The sequence below is a fragment of the Molothrus ater genome, chromosome 3 (assembly GCF_012460135.2).
Source record: "Molothrus ater isolate BHLD 08-10-18 breed brown headed cowbird chromosome 3, BPBGC_Mater_1.1, whole genome shotgun sequence".
In the NCBI taxonomy this organism is placed as follows: domain Eukaryota; kingdom Metazoa; phylum Chordata; class Aves; order Passeriformes; family Icteridae; genus Molothrus; species Molothrus ater.
Window position 1 is genome coordinate 43356586 of NC_050480.2, and position 23773 is coordinate 43380358.

The window sequence follows — 23773 nt, forward strand, 5'->3', positions numbered from 1 at the left end:
TGAGTACCCTGCTCGTGTCCATCCTGTCGCCTCTTTCAGTTGTTACAGGCTTTCAGAGATGAGTAGGGGCCAGGATGGAGTGCACTATTAAGGATGGATTTTATACTGTGACATAATACTGCTTTGTTTTATTATTCTTTTATAAGAATTCTTAACATTTGTTTTTTGTTTACTACTGCTTCTGGTTTTATTATTCCAGAATCTTGTTGCAAAGTGGATAATTTTGTGACAGTCTGTCATCATCTGGGATTATTAGGATTTTGGGCTGACTTAAATTATCTGATTTACTTTCCATCTCCAGTGTACTTTTTGTGCTAATTTAATATATGCTCCTACATAAAAATAATAATTTATTTTAATATATATTTTTAGCATAATAATATATGCTCCTGCGTAAAAAGCTCATGACACTGTAGATGTTTCTTGCTTCTGTAGCTTGGAATAGCTTAAAATTATCAAAAAACATTTTCATGCAGATAAAAGTTGCAATAATATTTTCTCAACACTAAAAGTAGACAATTATCTGTGCAATACAAGTTGTATGTGAAATTAATAACAGAAATGTATTTTTTTTATTGCCATTCCATTAATTTACAAACTCTATCTTTTGCAGTTTTATTGCTGGAGAAGATGGAGCATGATGACATTTGTAATAAAACTCTGAAGATTACAGACTTTGGTCTGGCTAGAGAGTGGCACAGAACAACCAAAATGAGTGCAGCAGGAACTTATGCATGGATGGCTCCAGAAGTTATCAAGTCCTCCATGTTTTCTAAAGGCAGTGATATTTGGAGGTAAGAAGTTTTTCTGCTGAAGACCATGTTCAGTGGAACTGTGTTGAGGGTTTTGACAGAATTTTTTTGGTGGTTTGCTAGGTTATTGCCTCAACATATGGCTTAGCTCTTCTAAGAAACAAACACATTTTAAAGTATCTACTTCAGTTGTTATACCTTTTATTATCCATTATTTACAAACTGGGGGCAGAAGAGGGAAAACAAAGAATTTTTTTTTTAAAGCAAGCTCTCATTAAGAGAAGCTGTTAAAATATTTGTTAGTTAATATACCCAAGTGTTTCTCTGGAGTCTTAATATAAATAACTGGATGCTCTTGATACATTATTGTATGATTGATCTCTTTTTGGTAGGTTTATTTTATATTAGATGTCTGAAAACTCTCAATCTGTTTAAAAATGGGACCAACCAATTATTGCCTTATATGACTGATAAATAATAAGGTTCAAACCAGAACTTTGCCAAGTGTTAATTTGAATTAATGCTGTTTTTAGGAATCTGGAATGTGGTTGTGTGTAAAAGTTAATACTAGGTTGAAGCTTCTACATTTACAGAGATTTTGCTTCCAGTAGCTGGATTAAGGAAAGTATATTCAGCACAAATTTGTTTTAACTTGCTCTCTAATTTTAAAGGTGGGAAATGTCCTGTGTTAATTTGTGAATTTCTCATTTAAGATGTTATTGTGGATAATATAAATAATATGGCTCTCACTACTGATTCTATTTTTGAGTGGTGTAGTGTGGGATACATGTAGTGTAGAAAGGTAATTTAAACTTTAATTTTAATTTAGTTCTGGTTTGTGAGTGCAGAAAAGCAGTGATTGCACAAGAGGCTCTAAAAGCTGCTGTGCCCCACCTTGAAAAGTCTGCATTTCCTTTCTTTTTGCTATGTTTGCTCTGAAGGGTCCAAGATAGCTGTTCGGGGAAGGAGAGGAGGACTTTAATCTGTTTTCTCCTGCTGCTTTATGCATGTTCTGGATTGTATAATTCTTAAATAGGGTTCTGTTTTGCTTAAATGCATGTTATTCTACAGCATGAAGTAATACTTTTGGTATTCTCGTGGTGATTCTGTATCTGCACTGCTGTTTTGTGGCACTCATTTGTCTTGTCTCTGGAACCAATTCTGTTTGCATTAGTCTCAGTTGATGCCCAGTTGGGAAGCATCTTTAGCCTCATTCTTTTTTTGGTTTTTTCCATTCTTTCTTACTTTTTTCTTTTTTTTTTTTTCTTTTGCGGGATGGAGGTTGGGTGTAGGCGTTTCCCTAATCAGCTGTATTCCATGCTTAATTACAGGTCCTGTCCAGTCTTGTTGCTGTGATTTTAGGTATCTGAGGGGGTATGCTTTGGTGCAATTATTTTATATTCTGCTGCAACATTAGTTTACATTTTTGGAACCTACAGTATTTCTCTTCTTCGCCTTCTCTTCTGCACGCCTCTCTTGTAAAAATGTAAGTATTTAGTTCAATGATGGAAGTCTAACAGGAGAGGTTTTTAAGTAGAAAGGCTGTGTTTTGCAGTATAGTTTAGACCTTCTTAGCTTCTAAACATTTTCTGCTCACTGCACCTTGATCTATTCTGTTGCTTATCTTTACTCTTTCTTTAAAAGAAAAGCAAATAAAGAATATCGTGGTTACAGGAGTGGTTTTTGTTTTAAAAAGCCTTCAGGTTACCAATTTAAGTATATGGGTCTCTCTAAGACAGGAACACAGTATGTTTCAGCAAATTTCTAAATCTCAGTTACAGATACTGAGTGCTGAGGCTCTGAATGAAATCTGCAGACCTCCTATTAGGAAATAAGAGAGCAATCGAGGCTGCTCAAGTTGAGGCAACTTACACTTCCAGTTAGTCTTCCAGAATCTGCCAGTGCTTGGAAATGTTGTGGGAGTATTTTCATGCAGAGCCTTCCAGGCTGTATGTTCTCAGGTGTCATCCTAGATAGCAGAGCTAGTGCTTTCCAGGCCCTGCACGTGTATCCTTTTGCTTTCCAGACCGGAGCTTCAGCTACTCTATTTATTTTACTCTGGCGCATGCTTCCAAATTCCCAAACAAGAATTCTACTCTTCCAACCCTACCCTTCCATGAATCATCACACAATTCTGAGTGGTGTGTCAGTATTGGTTTTGTGTGGAGCCTGAAAATGCAAATATGCCCACGGATTTCCAAGTGCTGATGGTGTTCTTCAGCAATGGTCTTTAGAGTAATGTGTGTCCTGGTTGTACAAGCCCTTGGCAAAGCCAGGAAGCATCTACTGTAAAGCAGAATTAGCAGTTGCTTTTGCCTGGAACATCTGTATAAATTTGAAGTGATTCATGTAGCAGGACTTAGTAACCCCTGCTCTAGAAGATGGATTGTAGAGTAAAATAAACTTTGAGAACCTTACCTTCAGATTTTCAGCTCCTAAAGTATGTAAAATCAGCAAGTTTTCACTGAAGTGAGATGTAGTAAGGCTTAAATCACATTTGATTGAAGGAAAAATGATTTTAATAATGAAAATACTTAACATAGTTTTGGAGGTGTATTCATTTTTGTGGTTTGAAAATTTGTATTTCAATTACACGGTTGTGGCTTTGCCCTTTGCTTATTATGGAAAAGGACATGGCTTTTGTTCTTTAAAAAAAAGCTGTTTCTTAGAAGCTCAGGCTGTATGTGTAAGACAAGTGTATGTGAGCTGGTGAAATTTAATACACTAAGTAGCTACTTGTGTAGTTGAGAGACTTGAAAAGTAGTTGTTTTCCTAGATAATGGCAGATTAGTACCTCCCTAGTAGTAGTTAAAAACTACTATGCTGAAGTAGTTAAAAACTCCAGAGTATCAAGACCATAATGTCTTCAGGCTTCCTCCTTGCAGTTTTTCCCCCACAATGCTGGTTCTTGGTACTTGAAGTTAAGACTGCTTTCATTAAAAGGCTGTTAATGTGTTGGTCTGTTTAAAACTTTGCAACCACCTTCTTGGCACTGTTGAGAGCTCTTTAAGATTAAACTTTTTTATAAGGGATGCCTTCTTTTTAGTTAATGTTTTGCTTATCTTCAGAGTTCATGCTAAAATATCTATGGAATAGTCTAAACAAGGAAATTATTTTAATTTAGAACAGTCTGTACTTGCTGAGAGATTTTTTTTAGTGCTTTCTCCAAAGACACAGATGAGCTGTAGTTCAGGAAAATTACTCCATCGGGCATAAAATGTGTATGTACCACAGGAAATGTTGTATTCATTATGGTCAGAATACCACTGTTTTAAAGCAAATTGGAATTCATTATTTTAACCTTCTTTGAGTATGCAAGCAAATGCAGAAATTAGACCAGAAAAATCAGGAAGAAATTAAGAGGCCCATGACTTTTTAAATTCCTTTTTCTTCTGGCTGCAGGTGTAGACTGTTTTCTTCAGCTTTTGAGCACTGTAAATTCGTTAGTTTTTAAGATTTATGAGATGCAAAAATTCTCAGACAAACAGACCATAGACAACAAAGTACTGTTGATATTTGTGCTGATATTGTGTCGTTTTCTGTTTTATTATTTATTAGAGTGATGTTGTAAGGTTTTGTATAATACTGACTGACTTCTTCTCGTTAAGCAGACAGTGATAGAAAACCTTGACTGGTGTGTGTTCTTCTCCCTGTTGCATCTGACACCTCCCCTTGAGGTGTCATTTCTAGTCCTAAGGAGTGCATAGCCCTCACTGCCTCAGTGCAGAATGCGTTTCTTCTCGTGTTGGAGAGTTCAGTCTAGTCCTACAAAACTTGCAGGTGGTTTCTTTTCACACTTGGAGAGAAAGGCAAGAGCAATAGTTCGTATTCTGTTTTTTCCTTTGCCTGCTCACTTCACTATTCAAAAGCAGCAATAGGTTGTCCTTTGTATCCTTGTTCTACAGGTAGTGGTTCCCTGGCAGGAAGAGAAGTGGAGGGGGCATGGGGGATGAAGAGAGGAACAAAAACCAAATCCAGTCATAAAGTCCACTTTGGGCTAACATTCTGAAAGGAGTAATTCCCACTTCCACAAAAATGACTGTGAAAGCTGTCATTTCAGTGGTGGTAGAATAGGAGCTCTAGAGCCACAGCAGCCAGGGTGCTGTCCCTGCCCTTTGTAGGGGCTTGAATAATTTGAACAAGCCAAGAACTGGACATAGAAACCCAAAGAAGGTAAAAGCAACAACCAGCTCTTCTTTGAGTGGAGAGCATTGCAGAAGTTCTTATGGTTATTGTCGCTGTAATAGGAGTTCCTGTGATTCTTGATTTCTGTACCTGACACTGAGAAAAGATCTCTTCATGCCACCACCTTTTGCTGAAAACAATGTTGTTTTGCTTGGATTTTGTGGGTGGGATTTTTTCTAGTATGGAGAAATTCCATGTGTGTGCATGAAATAATTTCTCAGTCTGGTTTTATCTTCAGTGGGACATGACAAGTTCACTGGCCTTCATATATACACAATGGGATTAGAAATTCAAACTTCCAGATAAAGAGGGGAGTTTTCTGTAATTTTTATTACCATTTTTAAAAAAAGAAAAAAATATGTCCCTCTAGGTAAATTACTGTTAAATATTTGGAAAGGGGAATGGCCTGAATGTTCTGCTGAGGATTTCTTTTTATTGTTTTTTGGTTTTTTTTGTGGGGGAAAGGTTGCTTGTTTTCCTGTCATTCAGACTTCCTATTGTAAGTCAGATTTATGTGAAACTAGCATTTCTATAGAAGTGGCTTCAGGCTTATATTTTGAATAAGAGTGTGAGCCAGTCTTAAAGTTGCACCCAATTTGCTTAATCTCTATAACTGGAAAGGTGCACAATGACAAATGTAGAGCTGACTTAAAGGCATTCACCTTTGACTGGGAAATCCTCATGAATTTGAGTACATGGCTGGACAGATACTTGTTTGTGTTTTAATGTGTTCTTGTTTCTTTCTCAGAAAATAACTGTTTAAAAAATTACCTTTTGTAGCTACGGAGTGTTGCTGTGGGAACTGCTTACAGGAGAAGTTCCTTACCGTGGCATTGATGGCCTCGCTGTGGCTTATGGAGTAGCTGTCAATAAGCTTACTTTGCCCATTCCATCCACCTGCCCTGAACCATTTGCAAAACTAATGAAAGGTATCCATGTTGTTTCTTCCTATGTTTTTAAATAGTTATGTTTTGGGGGTATAAAATAATCAGGGGTTGCCAAATAAGTACCTCATTTGATAGTGTGCTGTGTACCAGGTATTTTGTTTTTCTTTACACAGCAATCTGGTGTTAGAGTTGAGAGCCAGACAATGTCATGGTGTTGCATAAAAGTTTTTCAGTAGCAACAGAACAGTTTGTGCTCTAATTTCACCGATTTTTTTCTATTCTTGAATTGCATTAAATTTCATAAATTATGGGATACTACTGTGGATTAATACAAGATAGATTAAAATCCCAAGGGGAACAATTGCAAATACCTTTTTTTTTTCATTGTTTCTTCATGAGTGTCAAAAATGTTTTAGAAATATTTTAGAGAGAAATAAACATTGCTTGCTAATGGCTATTTCCTAGTGTTTAGTGAATTTTTCTACCTTTTTTTTTATTTCTTCTATAAATATTGCTAGTTTTGCTAATTCATTTAATTATTGGCACTCATTAGCAGTTAAGCTGTTGAATTATTATTCATTCATTAGCAATTTAGCAAATTGCTAAATTGCTAAAAATAAACCAAAAAATTACTATTAATACAAAAACAATCCTCTGAATACAGGTAGGTAGATGTCACCTCTGTAAATTGAGACAGAACTGGGAATGTCTTGCAGGTAAAGAGAACACATTAGAATTTGAAATGCAGTTGCAAGTAACTTGAAATTCATGTAGCTCTTCAAAAAGTTCTATGTGCTATTACAAACTGACGGGATTTTGATAAATTCTAGAGTGCTGGGAGCAGGACCCTCATATCCGACCATCGTTTGCCTTAATTCTTGAACAGCTTACTGCCATTGAAGGGGCAGTTATGACTGAAATGCCTCAAGAGTCTTTCCACTCCATGCAAGATGACTGGAAATTGGAAATTCAGCAGATATTTAATGAACTGAGGACCAAGGAAAAAGTAAGTTGGTTTTTCCAATTGCATGGAAGTAAAGAAGGGTGGAAGGGTGCATGGAAGGAAAGGAGGGTATGTCTCTATTTATGTTTATGTGATACAGCAGTTTTGAACTTTTGAATTGCTGCTTACCAATGTACCCATGCAAATAAACACACAATTGAAAAAAAAAGATATCCACACCTGTCTCCCCAAAGAAAAGAGGTTGTAGATCTGTAAATGTCACATTCTAGGCTTTTTTAAAAGGCGTTATTTTTTTCTTGTATGTTTGCATGTATCACTTAAATTGGATTTATCCCTTAAGCTAATCTTTATGACTGCAAATGTTCGGCTGCTGTTGAACATTCTCCTCAGCTGTGAGAATGAAAAGCTTTTCATCCTGTCATGTGACTGTACCCCATGGCTTCTTTTCCAAAAACGGAATTGTGCTTTTATCTCTCTTCTTGCTGAACAGACTGATCATATGGATGCCTTTCAGTGTTGCAGTTTGGGACATATTCTTGCCAGATATTAAGAAGGTCAAACTCACACACATGAATCAGCAAATCTAGTTTCTTTTGTTTATTACTCAGATTTCTGTCACTGATCTTCTTTCCATACTCTCACATCACAATATGTTTGTACTAAATGAGTACTCACTGTCAATTCTCTTTGTTTTCTCTTCTACTCACTTCAACTTGGTTTTAACCACCCTGAGTTTTATGTTTTCCTTTAGACAACTTGATAAAGGTAACGGTTGGAATAGGCCAGGTGTGCTCAAGCCCCTGTTAGAAATGCTTCTGGAAGAAACAAATCCCTTCTTTGCAGGTGTTTCTTGCAGTATAATCCCAGTATATATTTGCTGTTATTTTTCATGAAGTGATTGTGGACAAGAAAGACAGTAAATTGAGGTGCAGTGACTTGTGATGAAACTTTATAGAAGATATAGTTGCCAAGTTTGACAAAAGCAAAAACTAAACTCTTGTCTTTCAAGTCACTGTTTGTAGCCTTTGTCCTTCACTTGTTCTCATCAAAGGTCACAAATGGCAGTGTGTGGACTTCTGGCTAGTGTTGGGTGTGACATTACATATGTTCTGTAATATCAGCATACTGGTATTAGGATTTACTCATCACCCATAAGATTGCAGTATCATTATTTATTTCCTATCTACTGTTTCTTCTACCCTCTGCATTTCCCTCTTCATTTTGGTTCACAGAAGTAGGTAAGTATGTGGTGTGGTCTGCTCTGCCTGCAGTAGGCACACAGAGTGCTAGAGCTGAGTTGTGTGCCTCAGGAGCTGTCAGGTCTCTTCCTTTGCAGTTGAGTTATAGTACCTCTACAGAGAGTAGAGGCTTCCTTTTTTTACTTGCCATGGGGTCACCAGCTACTGTGTTTGCTTGCCTCAACCTGCCATAGAACATAACTCTGTTTTTGGCCCCTCCAGCAAGTGCTTAACCAACCATTTTCCTCCTTTTACTCTGAGAGCAATTGTAACAGGCCTTCCTGTTCACGTTTTTGTTTGGTTTTTGTTTTTCTGGAGGCCTTACTCTAGTATGAGATTTCCTATCCAAGAAAAATCTGACTAAATTAAGTCTAGAATTAAATAAGCAGGTGAAAAGGTTTTCGAGAAGAGTCAAATTTTGGGTGTAAAAGTGAGTTAAGCTCAGTTGGGTAGAGGAAATGATAAAATGAAATTTACTTTTAACATGCTAAGGTGGTAAGTGCATCTCCAGAGGCATTTACTCTAATGAGGTGTACTTCTCTAAGGTTGAAAACACGTAACTTTGACTTAGACAAGATTTTCATATATATGCAGGGTTTAATTTGTCATATTATCAATTTTGCTATGAGCTACTAGAGTGAAAGTCATGTCTATAAAGTATTTATATAATAATAATACTACAAAAATCCTCTGCATGGACTCTTATTCCTCCTGTGAAAGAGGAACTTCTGTAGCTAGAGGAATTTCCTCAAGGGCTTACTGCAAATGAGTGATGGTGACGCCTACTCGAAGAGAAGATCACAATCTTATTTTGACAAATGTTCTTGAGCAACTGAAATACAGAATTCTTTCCAAGCTTCCTTACAATGAGTGTTTTAATTGTAGTGATGTGGAAACATTGCCTAACTAATTGCAGTAAGTCTGGTTTTAATTAGTTTATTTGGAAAAGAGTAAATACATAATCTCTTATTGAGGAAGCACTTTTACTTCCTCTAGACTGTGTACTGAAATGTACTCTGTACATTTCAGTACAGGCCCTCAGTTTCTGCCTGGTGGCTGAGCTTTATGGAACGTGGATTTGAGGGCTGTGAAAAATGGAAAATCAACAGTGTCTCCCGATGTACCTTTATTACTGTACTAATGCAGTAATAAAGATCTCTCTTTAAACTTTTAAGTATCTCTTTTCTAAATCTGAATTAATGTAGTTTCTGCTTTCAACCCTTGTTTTAGGTTGCCCTGTTTTGAGTGGACAGAGGAGGAGGAAAGTGAGGATTTTCAGGAGTCACTAAATTATTTTAATATATTTTAAAAAGTTTGGTTTCCAGTATTGGGTTGAAACAAGCTCACTCAAAATTAGTATACCATATGAAATTTGCCAGTCATATCACTTAAATTTTAAACCCATGATAAGCAGAGTATGTGTGCTATAGCTGTAAAAAAACCCAGAAAGTGTCTGAAGAACAGACACTTCTCATTGAACCAGTTTGCTTCAGTGCCAGCCTGTCTTTTGACATCCATAGTCTTTTTGGAAAGAACATTTGAACATTTTCATTTGAAAACACTGAAACAATACAGTTCACAAGGTAATTTTTTACTTTAATTATATGAAATAAGGAATTCTTCTGGCATACAACATTGCTGGATACCAATGAGCAGAATTAGACAGTTCTGAAATAAAAACTAAGCAAAGACAAAACTAAGCAACATCCCAATTATAAAATCATATAGTATAAAAAATAATTAATTTTAAATAGAAATAAATTTCTTAGATATCCTGAACTTTTAGCATAGCTTTGTTTCAAATGATAGTTTTCTGAGTTGAATTAAGTGGAATTTACACAATCATGTGAAAAAAAAAGTCGTGAGAAACATAGAGTATGAGTCACATCTAGTTCCCCTTTTCCTATACTTTCAGTACAGTGTTATTAGCAATATAGACTGTAAGTGTTTTAAGTCTGTTTCCTGTGTAATATGTCCCATGCTATGAAGGAAAGTCTGAAATTAGGGAGGTCTTAAATTTCAGATGTATTTTAACAGATTTTGGAAACTGAAGATCAAGATAATTTTAAGATGCTAGGTTTATAGCTTTTTAGCCTTGGGTATTCATTTACCCTGAAAAATTACCTAGCTTCCTTAAGCTTCTTTGCAAAATTAAAAAATAATAAAAGAAGAGCTACTCTTCTTAGAATGGTGGCTTGGGAGTCTGTGCTGTAATTCAGTGGTTAGTAGCTGTTTGATGTTACAGATACCTTCTGGATTTAATTAAGAAACAGCTGGCTTATGACTTAGTTTTTCATATTGCATTAATCCCCATTCAGTGTAATACTGATTGCTTTTCTAGATAGAAAAGTGCTACTTAATACGTGGCTGAAAAACAGGAAAGGTTAGAGAATTTAGGATAAAGGCAATAATTTTTTTATTTCTCAGGTCATTGGCCTTATGTTAAAGTGTAGGAGCTGTCCAAGAGCAGCCCTCATGCTGTGCAAGAGCTTCTCATCGTGTGAAATACCTGAAGTGCATTTTTTGCTGGGCTGTTAGCTGATAATATTTAATTGCATGTGTTGTCCCCATTGCTACTGCTTACCTGCTTTAAGTGGAGTGACTCAAGTTAATTGGTTTAAAGGAAATCTGTGTAATGCTTGATTCTGAATACAGAATCTTGGTTTGTTCAGAATGGAGGATTTGCAGAAGATTGGGCATGTTGCATGTATATAGTGTATCATAAAAATAAATCAGAAAATACAACCTATTGTGCACTTCATATGTCCTTTAATACTGCCTTCACATTATTACTAAGTTTTATTTTTGTGAATCTTGTCTTCAGGAGCTTCGATCCCGAGAAGAGGAGTTGACAAGAGCAGCTCTTCAGCAAAAATCTCAAGAAGAATTACTGAAGCGCCGTGAGCAGCAGTTAGCGGAACGCGAGATCGATGTACTGGAGCGCGAGCTGAATATCATGATATTCCAGTTAAACCAGGAGAAACCCAATGTCAAGAAGAGGAAGGGCAAGTTTAAAAGAAGCCGGTTAAAACTCAAAGATGGACACAGAATTAGTTTGCCTTCAGGTTTGCAATTTTTTTAAGGTTCACTGTATATATAATGATTAAATATGCCAGCTTCTTCACTTCCATGGTTTGTGTTTTCAGTGTTAGCTACTATTTTATTTTATTTTATTGACAGGTTCTTCTTCTGTAATTCACAGAAGGGTTTGGTAAGAACTGTATAGCTCCCTTCCCACAAGGAAAAGCTTTCACATACCATATTCTCATGAAGTAGTCCTCATTTCATCTGGAAGAATGATTCAGCTAGAAGTCCGTCCCATTTGGAGGGAAAGGTCACTAGCCTGAGAGCCACATGATTTAATACTGGTTCAAAGTTCAGATTTTTGTTATCATTGTTTCTGTACAGACAGGAAGGTACTTTTTTACTACATGCCAGAACTTTCTAACATGATCAAATATTAGTGCTGTTTGCCCCAAAATTGCAAATACCGAGCAGAAAAACAGTGCTGAGAGAGGGCTGAGGATGTACAGGTGCAGTAGGTCCAAACTACTTACTGCAGTTGCAAGTACTACACAGCAGTTGCAATCTTCAGTGCCTTATTTCTTGCAAGAAAACACATTAACAGCAGCAGCAGATGATTTCAGAATACAAATATGGTATAATTTGAATGTTAGAGCATTTCATTCCACCTATGAATGCATTAAAATGCCTTATTTACAAGGGAGGCGTGTTTGTAGACAGTGAGGGTCTTTCAGTTCTGAGGGGCTGGTTTAGAGATGCCTTTTTAATGTTACCACCAGATAGCACTTCACAAACTCATGGTTTCACCAGTGGTAGGAAAGCCTTCATCCTGGGGTTGGTGGGCTTCCTTTCAGTGGCTTCCAGGTCAAGTCTGACAGTTTATTACAAATGCATTAAGAACTCGATGCTGTGTTAACACAAGTCTGACCAAAATGTAGCTATCTGGCAGCTGGAAAGACACCAAGAGGGCAGTAATATTTAGAGTACTATTTCAGCACTAGTGAAATATTTTTCCTTACTTTAAAAATAAGAGCAAATAAGATAAAAGCCACCCTACAGCCTCCCAGACAAAAATGGTACATTTATGGGTTTTAGCTGGATTGCAAGCTTCAATTGAATATTTGGTCCTTTGTTTCCAGTTCTGCTTGTATTTAAATTGAAGCAGTGATAAAATAAATATTTTCATTCAGAATAGCAGTTAGCTCCTTGTTGCCAAGAACATCCAGATGAACTTGTCCTTGAGACAATTGTATTCTAAGAATAGTGTACAATATAATTGCATTGATGATGGGTATTAGAGTGGCATATTAAGGTTAATTTCATAAATTTTTTCCTCCGCAATATTTGTTGTTCTTTTTTTACTACTTTGCTATAAATATTTGTAATTGTGTAGTTCACTGTCATGATTTTCTGACATGAATAAATGTGACTTTTTGTTACTGCTTTTTTATGGTGAATATTAATTACATGCTAAAAAAAATAAGGCAAGTCTCATTGGAATGAGTATTGATTAATCTGTGATTAAATACTGAGGGGTATTTTTTGCCCCTCCTGTGACAATCAAAAAGATTGAATAGCAGCTAATGGTGTGGATTTGTCTCAGATCAGGTCCACCTGGACCTGCTCGGTGTTGTTCATGTTCTTGCAAGACTATCACATGAAAGTGTGAAGTCCTGCTTGTTTGACTCAAAATCTAAATTGTTACATTTAGAGTTTTTCAATGTTTTTAATATGTGTATCTCTTACCTCTATAAATAAATCACATATAATGAAGTCTAATTCATTGTATAACTTTAAGAAGTATAGCAGCATGTTCTTCTGAGAAGTGTTTTATTCAGAACATTAAAACTGATTTGTTTTGCTCTCTTACAGATTTCCAGCACAAAATAACAGTGCAGGCATCCCCCAATCTGGATAAGAGGAGGAGTTTAAACAGTAACAGCTCTAGTCCATCAAGTAGCCCCACAATAATTCCTCGTCTTCGAGCTATACAATGTAAGTCTCCACTCATTTGATCAATAGAGAGTGTTCCATATACATACTGAAATGTTGGTAGTAGTATCAGACTCCTGACAGATTTCTGTCTGATTTCCACATCCCTTGATTGGTTCTAACAGTTGCAACTTCTTTGAAAGGAGGCATAATCTTGCTAAAACGCTAAATAATTTTCAGTAATTCAAAATTATTGTGAATGCTTTAAATTGTATCTTTACTTAATTTCTTTGGGAACCAGTTTGTAAACTGGGATAAAACAATGACAAGTCAAAAATTATTACAAAAGGCAAAGCATCACATTTAGAACCCAAGTAAGATGGAAATCAAGTTTTTATTAGGTATTAGAGTTGATAAAGGAAAAGAAAGATTCAGAGAGTGAGGGAGTCTTGTACGATGGAAGGATCAAAGAATGAGCCAATAACCCAACTTTCTTATGTCAAAAGAGAATCAGGCTTTAAACAGGTATAAATCCAGAAGAAATCTTGCTTTAAGTTTTCTGAAGATAGGAAAAAGAGACAAAAAAAATTGTGGGTACACTTGTAGGTTTACATTATTATGTATACTGATAACAGAAAGGAAGGTATGTTCATACTCACATAGTGGAGGTACCAGGAATGTGATCATGTTATTACAGAGAAGCATATTTGGGAATGACATATACACAGATAAAACAGTTCCTACAGGATTCACTGCTTGGATTTGTACTGTCTGATCTATTGTGCAAAGTAGATTGTCTAATTATCCATATTCAGAGAGGAATGCCTTAAGCTTCTCTCTCTATAAAATCAGTGGAACCTGTTCCAGCTAATTGCTTATGGATGTTGGCTATCTTCTTTTGCAAGCACAGTCACCTGTGAGGGAGATTACTTCAGAATCTGGCGTTGAGGAGAAGGGGAAATCAGAATACATGAGGATTTTTTCCATACATTCTGTAGCTACTCTGTAAAGATTGATTGAATTTTAGACCAGCCTGACACTTTGTTTTAAGTTTGGATAGAAATCAGATCTCTCATCTCCTTTGTAACACCTCTGCCTTATGAAATCCTTTTCATTGTTAATGTCTAAAGGTGAGCAGTGATGTCTTCTCTGGCACTTCAGTATTTGTTTGAGCTGTAGTGGATACAGTTGCAACATTGTGGATAACGGAGAGGTGGACAAACCCTGTCTTGCTTTTATAATGAAAGGGAAATGGAAAATGGAGGGAAAATCAACTTGAGTCTTTTTCAGATGGACAAACCCTGTCTTGCTTTTATAATGAAAGGGAAATGGAAAATGGAGGGAAAATCATCTTGAGTCTTTTTCATATGTTAGCTGACAGAGTATTTGTGTTGTCAGTTGTTTCCTGTCCTCAAAATGTGGTGGGTTTTTCTGGTTGCTGGTTGGTTGGCTTTGGTTTTTGCAGAAAGGTAAAGAAAGACTTATCTTCGTTTATATGTAATTACAACATTTTACTATCTCATTTTATCTTTGATTCTTCTTGCTCTGTGAGGACATGCTTGGAAATGAAGCAAATGTCAGGTATTGGCATGGTTCTGAAAACTTGAATTTTCTGTGTTTGTTTTTTTTAATTGCATAGCCTTGTGTAAGCTATTGCAGTGCCACTCCTTGCACGTGCGCTAAGTACCACTGAGGATTTTTTTTCTTCTTTATTTGAGCAGGCATTTGTATTCATAGGGCCTGAACATGCAGGACAACATAAAGGCTCTCGTTTAAAAGAAGTACATGTCTGCTTCTGGGTTTGGATCCTTAGGTTTTTACCTAAAAGCTTATCAGATATCTCAGGAGTATGTAGCTGAAACAATTCAGCTTCCACACCCATCTGCACCTGTGCAAAATAAATTCCCTTTCCCACAATCATGTTTTATCTTGATTTAACTTCAAAGTGTCTTTGTTTCAAGACAACTCACTCAAATACAGGTGATTTGAACAGGCATATGTAACAACTGGTTACTTGACTGCTTCACTTTGTCTTAAGCAAGTCTAGCTTTCAAATCTAAACATTAGGTTAAAAGAAAAATCTAGTTAATTTCTTATTAAAACAAATTCTGCTGAATTTGAAAGGAGTTTTGGAGGGAGAAGGAAAGCCACTAAGGTGCATATTCCATAGGAATGCGATTGAAAATGAGAGTGTAAGGTAGGCAAGTGTAGTGCCATTTTACAGCATGAGCTTTGCTGGCAAGGTGCATGGTGAAGAAGGAGCAGAATCTGTACAGTGAAGGAACAGCAGAACCATGGGCATGTAAATGCCCCCTCATTTATCATGCTGTTGTAACTGGCCATGTTTTTTTTCTCCTAGGTCTCTCCATCATATCTGTTAGCATGCCATCATGATTCCAAGCTAATGCTTCAGTTAGTCAGTGGCATGTGAAAATCTACCCTCCCAGGTCAGGTCCTAGAAAGAGGATCCTTTAAACCCTACCATCAAAACCCATCATTAGAAGATGCTTAATGCCTTTATAGATCCAGGCTTATGACCCAAAGATGAAAATATGAGGGAAACAGATCTGTTGCTGAAATCAATTTGACTAAGATCTCTACTACGTTCTCTTAATTTTTCCTCAGTGATTCCAAAAACAGATACACACACAGCTAATGGCCGAAGAAATAGTGTGTATGTGTACCAGCAAGATGTAGATATCACAAGTGAATATGAACTTCCCTGTGGGGTTATGAAAAAAGGCAAGATTTTGTTATGTTTCCAAGGTGCTGGTTCTGTTTAATTTATCAGCTGAGACAGTGACAGACTAAGCATTTAATGGAGGCTAGACACTCAAAATATGATTTGTTATGGTGTAGTGAGAAAGAAAATGTTAATCATAGTCACAACTGGAATATTTGTTTCTTTTGATACCAGTTGTCCACAGAATGTATTTTATTCATTGAACTTAAGTGCTCAGTCTAATTCACTTGTCTGAATTACCAAAATATAAGGTTCTCAGTTAAGGGAAGCATGGAAAATGTGATTGCTTTGCTGCTTTATCTTTGATCTGGGTCTCTTGTAAGCTCATAAATTACTTTTCTTTCTTGCTTCTCTTTTTGGATCAGTGAAGTTTGCGTGGTGCTTTTAGTAAAAGAAAAAAACAATCACAATTTTTTCTTCTACTTCTGTGTTACTGTGTCAAAAGGGTTTTGCAGTGCAGAAGATACTCTGTTCTGTCAAAATATTTTGGGTTTAGAGATAGTATTTATGTGTGTGGGTTTTGTGTTTTTAAATCCAATCTCCAGTAACTTCAGATGAAAGCAACAGAACCTGGGGAAGGAGCACAACATATCACCAAGAAGAGTTTGAAGATGTGAAGAGAAATTTTAAAAAGAAAGGTTGTACATGGGGACCAAGTTCAGTTCAAACAAAGGATCGTGCAGATTGTAAGGACAAGTATGTCTACTACATTTTGGTATTTTGATAATACTAAAGCCTTCTTGGTAGCATAGGTAGTGAATGAAAAAAGTTCTGCTGTGTTTAGTTACAGCAAGAATTCTTGCCTTTTAATTAATTCAGAAATTACATTACTGATGAGTAGCTCCCCCATATAATCTTGAGGATAAAGCACCTATTTATGTTAAAGTTTTATTGATTCTTATCTATTACCCTTTATCTCTGGGTTTTTTTTTGAGATTTGGAACATATTGGGATGCTGAGCTACCAGTGCATACCAGACATTCATGGCCCGTCTTTTTTGCCCTTCCTCACATTATTTTGAGGAATTGCAAGCATGGCCCCCACTGGGTACTTTCAGCATGATTAAGTAAAACTAACTGATTTGGCATATGTCAGGCACAGTTCACACCAGCAACATCCTTTGTGCTGACAAACAGAGGGTGAAAAGGTTATGAAAATCAGCTGGACAGCTTTACTTACAGATTATGTTTTACAATGGCTCAAAACCAGAGATAGTGAGAATGCTTTATTTCTCTAGTATGTACTATTATTTATAGTGCCTTTCTTTAGTTTTCTTGGTAGGGATATCCCCTCAGTTACCTGTGTCAGGAGTTGGTTCCAGATGATCAGTTGAAACTGGTTTTATATTATTTTTGTTTGTTTAAAAGTTACTGTAGTTTAATAAACTTCCAATATTCACATCATTTCTTTGAGACAATGAAACTATTGTTTCACACGGGTTATCACAAAGCTGTGGCGTTCAATAGGTAACAAAGGCCCATTTTTCATTTGCTTTCTTTTTAGACATGAAATTTTTATCATAAAAAGAATACCTGACATTAAGGCTTGTTTACATTTTATAATCATATGATTCAATGCTACTCCATCTTCTTTTTACCTTTGGAAAGGTTTTCCATTTATGTACTGCACGTTTATAGTTTGAAAAGAAAGTAATTTTCTCACAAAGTTTATGTGAGCATGGTATCTGTAATCTCAAAGTAACTATTGTTATTGCAGAGTAAGACCCCTTTCAGATGGCAGCAACCCTTGGTCAACTGTTTTAATGAAAAATCAGAAGGGTGTGCCCCTAGCTTCACTATTTGTGGACCAAGGTAAGAGCTGTTTTTGAAAAAGTGAAAGTAGCCATATAATAGTATTAAGATCACATTCAATGTTATAAATTGTATTGCTTAAATTCCTTAAAGGATTATGCAGAATATTACAGGAAAAATCATGCTGCCAACCGTTTTCCCTCTGCAAAAAAGTCTTGTATTTACATCATTAGCAACTAAGAAATACACATAGTCTGTGAACAGAACCATACAGAGATTTTTTCCATGTTTTTGAGTTGCAGGCTACTCTGTATATGAGGTCTGCAGTCACCACTTTTTGTTTCTTTTAAAAAGAACCTAAATCAGTAATTGTCGTGACGTTTAAATAATCATTGGTGACATTGTTGTTGCAAAAATGCATAGTTTTTTAAAAACCTGTAAGCCCTGATATATTCCCACATATTAGTTCCCTGGTTTTTTGAATTAGACCTGTTATCTAAATTTTCAATACAGAAATATAGATTTCAAATCTTAAAGTTTTTTAGACAACATGATGCTATTTACAGGTAAAATCACAAGGAAGAACATACTTGATCCCTTTAGGATCAGGAGCATAATAGCTGCATGTTGCTTTTTATGACCATTGCTATAATGGGCCATGATGACAAAATATTCATAATAATTTTAAAGTTTGCACACCCTTTTTCTATACTGTGGATTCTCTTATCTGAGAAAATTAGGTTACCAGTGTCAGGAAAAAAGCCAGTGATGTAACTTGGTGTCCATACCAGCAGCTAGATTCATGCCATCTGGAAGAGAAAATAGTAAGCTGCTTGGATACTGCTGGAAAAGGCACTTTAATCTTCATGTATAGTGGTAGGGGTGTAAGTCAAGGCTTCACAAACAGTAATTTTATAGATTTATTAGCTTACTACTATAACCCTGCACACAAAGTTCCCATACTTGAATTTCAAATGCTTTATTCTCTAGCATTCAGTTGTTGATAGAATAACACATGCAAGTCAAATAATACCTCCTTTTTATTTGTCATTAGGTGTAAGATGTCAAATTTACTTTTTACTCCAGACCACCATGACCTAATTAATTAATTGGAAAAATTTCTAATAATTGACTGGATTTTTGAACTCGGCTGAGTTGAAAGTATTGTAAAGAATATATTCCAGATCTTATCTGCCAGTTTGTGTATAGTAAATTACTTCTCTGTAATCCATTCACCGAAATATTTTTTGTGTTGTTTAAAAAGCATTATCAAAGTGCTGCAAACACTGAAAGGTTTAGGCATGTTTCTGAAACTCAAAATGTGAGTCTGAGCTTCTGACAGCATCTAAATGGATTGCACAGTATCCTTCAAGGTTAATACTTGTGCATTTTAAAGAAAATAATGATATACATATGCAGATATGCAATAGCTTAACAGTTGAATTGCAATCTTAAAGAATACTGTGATGTTTTACAGGTGCCTGTACTGATAAGAAACTTATCCCTGAAGGTTTGGACAGTAAAAGACCAAAGCCAATTAAGTTGCCCAATCAGGCCTATATTAATCTACCTCTTTGGAAAGATGATCAGGGAGAGACCACAGTAGAACACGAGAGCTTTGAAGAAGGAACCTCAGCTAGTTCTACAAACAGTACTCCTCAAATGACACCTACCAACAGTCTGAGCAGGACACTGCACAAAAAGAAGACTGATTCAGTGCTGTATGGGTGTGCTGTCCTCCTTGCATCCGTTGCTCTGGGCTTAGATATCAGAGAGCTGAACAAATCACAGGGTCCAGATGAACTCTTGCCTAAAGATGAGAGGAAGAAGCGTGATGGAATATTTCAGCGTGCTTCAAAATTCCGCAGGAGTGCCAGTCCTACACGACTGCAGTACAAGAAAGAGGAAACAGGTGTTCCATCCCTAAATCCAGCCTCAGATACTGTGAATCTCCTCTCTATGCCCTCCATTTCTACTAAATGCCTGCTTCAACCTGATAGTGAAGATGCTTTTGTAAGCACTGTTCTTGATGATTGTGGTCAATGTAGTTCCATGGACAACTTTTCATCCCAAACTTCTGAAAGTAAGAAGGAACAAAGGATACAGCTGGCTCCTAACACAGTTTCGACACAATTGAAAAATCAGCCTTTTAGTCTTGGTCTGAAACAAGAGCTTCAAATTGTGCCAAAAGATTCCTCCACAAAGTTAAGTATATTTGGTCACAGACGAACCTTATCAGATGGGAGCCATTTTCAGACCACAGGTAGGTAATTAAGAACTTTCAAGAATCTTTAGGTTGAGCTGATGATAAAAATTTAAGCATAAAATAATGTCTTTAAATCTGGTTTACATTGAAATGGATAAGCTCGTGATCAATGAGTTTTTGAAAAGAAGTTCTAAATTTCAATACTGATATTCTAGGGTGGCTTAAATGTGATATTCTTCATGATACTCTGTATATGTGTGATTTTTCAGAATAACTGGAGAAGTTCATGGGACTTTATTCCAATATGAATATTCATCCAGTTATTGGGGGGGTTAGTGCTTTTTGTCTACATCTCTTTTGTAGCAAGAAAAAATAAATTGTGATTGCTAGTTGCAGTGAGTCTAGATGCAAACACGTTTGACAAGAGCACCTCTGGTCTTGTCTTAGGAGATTCTCTACAAAGTACAAACCTCACTAGTGGAAGAAAAGCCACTAGTGTTTATGGCAACCCAGTTTTACAAATGGCAAGGAATTTAAGAAGTCACGTCATTTAAATTTGCATTTCTTTGTTTGGGCTTTCTTTCCCCTAGCTAATGGAGTTCCTTCAACCAATGATGTCTCCAGACTCCCGGTCCTGTCAGTTCCTGGAACTCTGCCCTCCCCATCTTTTCAACAAAGAAGCAATCACAGTGGTGTTTCAAATGAAAAGCAAAGTGCTGTCAATACTATCTCAAGGCCTAGACCTTCTTCTCTAAGAAGTAAAATTGATGCATGGCAGATTATTCCACGTATTATTAAACCAAACTCTAAAGACTCTGAATGTTCAGAGGGCAATGTACATCCAGATGTTAACTTCTTGCCAGATACTGAGGAAAGAACTAACTGCCACATGCCCTCATTACTTGATATTGACGTGGAAGGTCAAAACAGAGACTGCACTGTGCCTTTATGCAGAATGAAGAGCAAAACTTGTCGGCCATCTATATATGAACTGGAGAGAGAGTTTCTGTCCTGAGTGCCTTTCATTTTAAAAATGTTTGCTTCATAAAGGGGAACAAATATAAAATTCTTGTCTGTCTAACACTTTGTGCTGCTGTTTTCTGATGTACTGTGACAAATAGTACCAAAATTATTAAAATGGGCAGCTAATTAAGTGTAGTAGGTGCCTTTTTCAAATGTTCCTTGGAATCCCAGCTAGTAACTCTAAAAGCACAATGCTGCAAAATCATGTTCTAAGTGAACTTCGTAAGTATATTTTGAATGATTGAAATAAAATGCCCACCTCCCTCTGCCGTGTCACAGAAGTTTTCTTTAGGTTTGAGAGGTTTTGCTAGAAATTGAATTTTCGCACATTAAAAGAACGAATGCCATATAAAGCAAGGTTGTGTTCTGTCAAGAAGAGTTTCGCCTAAGAAGTGGTGGTCTGCAGCTTGCCTCTGTGGCTTGTAGGTTCAGGGAGAGGGACAGGGGGTTTGAGGTGCAGGTACAGGAGGCTCTGTTCACTCCTCATAAAGGAAGTGGTTGCTTGCAGGCATTTGATACGGAAATTGGTTAAGAACCAGGAGCTGAATTTGTAGTTTTTGCCCTTGGTTATTGTGAGAACTTTCTTAGTTTCTCCAGAAAGTTACACTGCTTGTATAAACATTTCAGTTTCAGCCACCATATCGATTTGAGAGGGTAAACTTCAGTATTGCTGTTGGAGTAAAGGTATTTGACATACTTTGTAATGTGAAACAACATTCCTTGTAGGTAAGGATACACTGGAACGTAAATATTTGTACTCTTAACCTTTTGAAGACTACAGTGTTTGCACTGAAAGCAATATTCTTAAGTTGGAATTTTTTGTTTGTGGTGAAGGGGTTTGTCCCCCTTCTTGTTTTTTAAACTCTGCTGCACCTTGTATTGAAGAAGTTGGTGGGTTTTAAGGATAATTGGTTTTAAGTGAGCCAATGGTGCATTTTTTTTGCACTTAACTTTAAAACTGCTATATTTTAATATGAAATTTTTCAGTATAATCTCTGTAGCTTTTCTTCCTAAGGTACTACTGAGTGCCTGATTACTCAAATTTAGGAATCAAAGGACAGAAAGAGATGTGCTTGACTGGTTTTCAGTGATAGAAAGTTTCCAGAAAATTGCCAATAGTTAATTGTGGGGGGAGGAACATTTAGCTTTGACAACACTGGTAGTTTAATTTTTTACAGTATCATTAAGTGAATGATTAAATAAAACCAAATGTACAGTATACTTTCCCTGATGAAAGCATTTTTTAGAATTAAAGGAACATCCCTCATATTCCAGTATTTGAAGTCTTAATTTCGCAGCTCATTTGACATTTGAATAGTTTTCATAAATAAAATTAGATAATGTTAGATTAAAAATACTGTGTTCCCATCCGAATGCTGTTTTGTTAAGAATTGTGTTTAAATCTTTTCTTCTCTTTGCTCTGGGTTCTGGGAGTTTAGATAGAAGACACAGTTGCTTAAAGTTTCAAATCCAAGGGATTAAAAAAGAAAGTTTCTGTTCTAAGACTGTATGCACTGCAGTGTCCACCTTGAAGATGACATACAATTATACAAATGAAATCATGAAGTCTTTATCAAACAGAGCAGAACCCAGAAAATGTGACTTCCCACCTCGAAATGAAAACAGAAAATAATTTCCTTAAAGTATTAGTTTACCAAAAGTAAAGACAGAACCGCTAGTTGTCTGTAAATCTAAATGTTTGCATAGCAGATTGTTACTGCATCTTCTTCAAACCTGTTTCTGTTGCTGTATTCCTAGTTTTCTGTCAACATGATTCAAGTCACATACTGTTCTTTGTCTTCTGTTTCAACTATAATTTCATCAGAACATTTTAATAGATTGTCTGTTCCAGTTTTAATACAAAATGTTTTTGTAAAATAAAGTCATTTATCAAATATTAAGTATAGATTAACAGCACATCTACCTTCAAGGCTTAATTAGAATTTTTGAGCATTATGTATATTTCAACTCTTTCTTGATCAATTATTCCTGTGTGTAATACTGAGAGAAAAGGAGCTGATTGTATTACATGTCTCTGAAGAAAGTATCTCTATTTGGCTTTCTGCAGGAAAATCTCAGGTGCTGAACTATTTTGACTTGTAAACTTCTGTTAAGTTCTGTATTTTTAAGGTTTATATAATTTCAAGTGTTGAATTTTGCACCCTGTGTTTTGTAATCAATAGTATCAGCATAAAGAGCTCTTTGAGCTATATTGTTTTCATTTATTAGTGACCTATCTCTCTTGTAATTAAACAGATTTCTATTCCTGTTCAATGAACAATTTCCCATAAGATTGGGACATATGATATGGCCAGCCCAGTGCATTCTAAGTAATTTAGGAGTTTGTATTCCATCTCTTATTCTGAGACAGTTTAGGAAAGCCATCTCAAATATTTCTCTGATGCGATGCAGTTTTTTTAAGCTATAGTCTGTAGTGCTTTATAATTGTCTTTATAGTTTAAAATTGTAGGCCAGTTTTCACTGTAATTAAAAAGAAAAAATAATTTTTTCAATCATGGTTTCAGTCTGTAATTCACGTATCACCAGAGAAATTTTCTGTAAAGGTACAGAAATCTGGTATGCATTAAGTGACCTGTCTTGGTTAAAAGGATATTTATTTCAATGTAGGTTGATAGCCTGACCAAATAATAATTTATGTTGATTGTTTTAGCGTAAAACTGAAGGTGCTTACACTACAAAGATTGAGATAAACACTTGATATACTGTTTTACAAAACCTGATGATTTAAATGTTTTTATTTAAAAAAATAAATGTTTTGTAGCTACTGTATTGCAAAGTGACCTGAATTTTCTTGAAAAATGTTTTATTAACATGTACAGATTTTTCCGGTGAATAACCAGGAGCTATAGACTATGGGCAGCCTGTTCTTGGAAGATTGTAATGTAATTGTTACTCTTAAGATTAAGAATCCAGTACAGTAACATGAGCATTCCTGTAATATCTTGCACTTGATGTGTGCAGAAACATTTAACATAAGCTTCTTTTTTTCCTTTGATGTGATCATAATATTCTTTTGATGCTTTTACAATGTTGGCTGAGTGTCTTAG

The 23773-nt window shown here is 36.0% G+C and overlaps 1 protein-coding gene across 1 annotated transcript in view; it reads left to right on the forward strand.

Moving 5' to 3' along the window:
- MAP3K21 (mitogen-activated protein kinase kinase kinase 21) overlaps positions 1 to 23495 on the forward strand; it is a 40967-nt gene extending 17472 nt beyond the window's left edge. Inside the window, exons 2-10 of the mRNA XM_036380828.1 lie at positions 614 to 794; positions 5718 to 5866; positions 6655 to 6830; positions 10851 to 11091; positions 12923 to 13045; positions 16271 to 16421; positions 17442 to 17536; positions 18954 to 19739; positions 20273 to 23495. Of these exons, the coding sequence (XP_036236721.1) occupies positions 614 to 794; positions 5718 to 5866; positions 6655 to 6830; positions 10851 to 11091; positions 12923 to 13045; positions 16271 to 16421; positions 17442 to 17536; positions 18954 to 19739; positions 20273 to 20697 (2327 nt within the window). The 3' untranslated portion in view covers positions 20698 to 23495. The remainder of the gene's footprint in view (positions 1 to 613; positions 795 to 5717; positions 5867 to 6654; positions 6831 to 10850; positions 11092 to 12922; positions 13046 to 16270; positions 16422 to 17441; positions 17537 to 18953; positions 19740 to 20272) is intronic.
- The last annotated feature ends 278 nt before the right edge of the window (positions 23496 to 23773 follow it).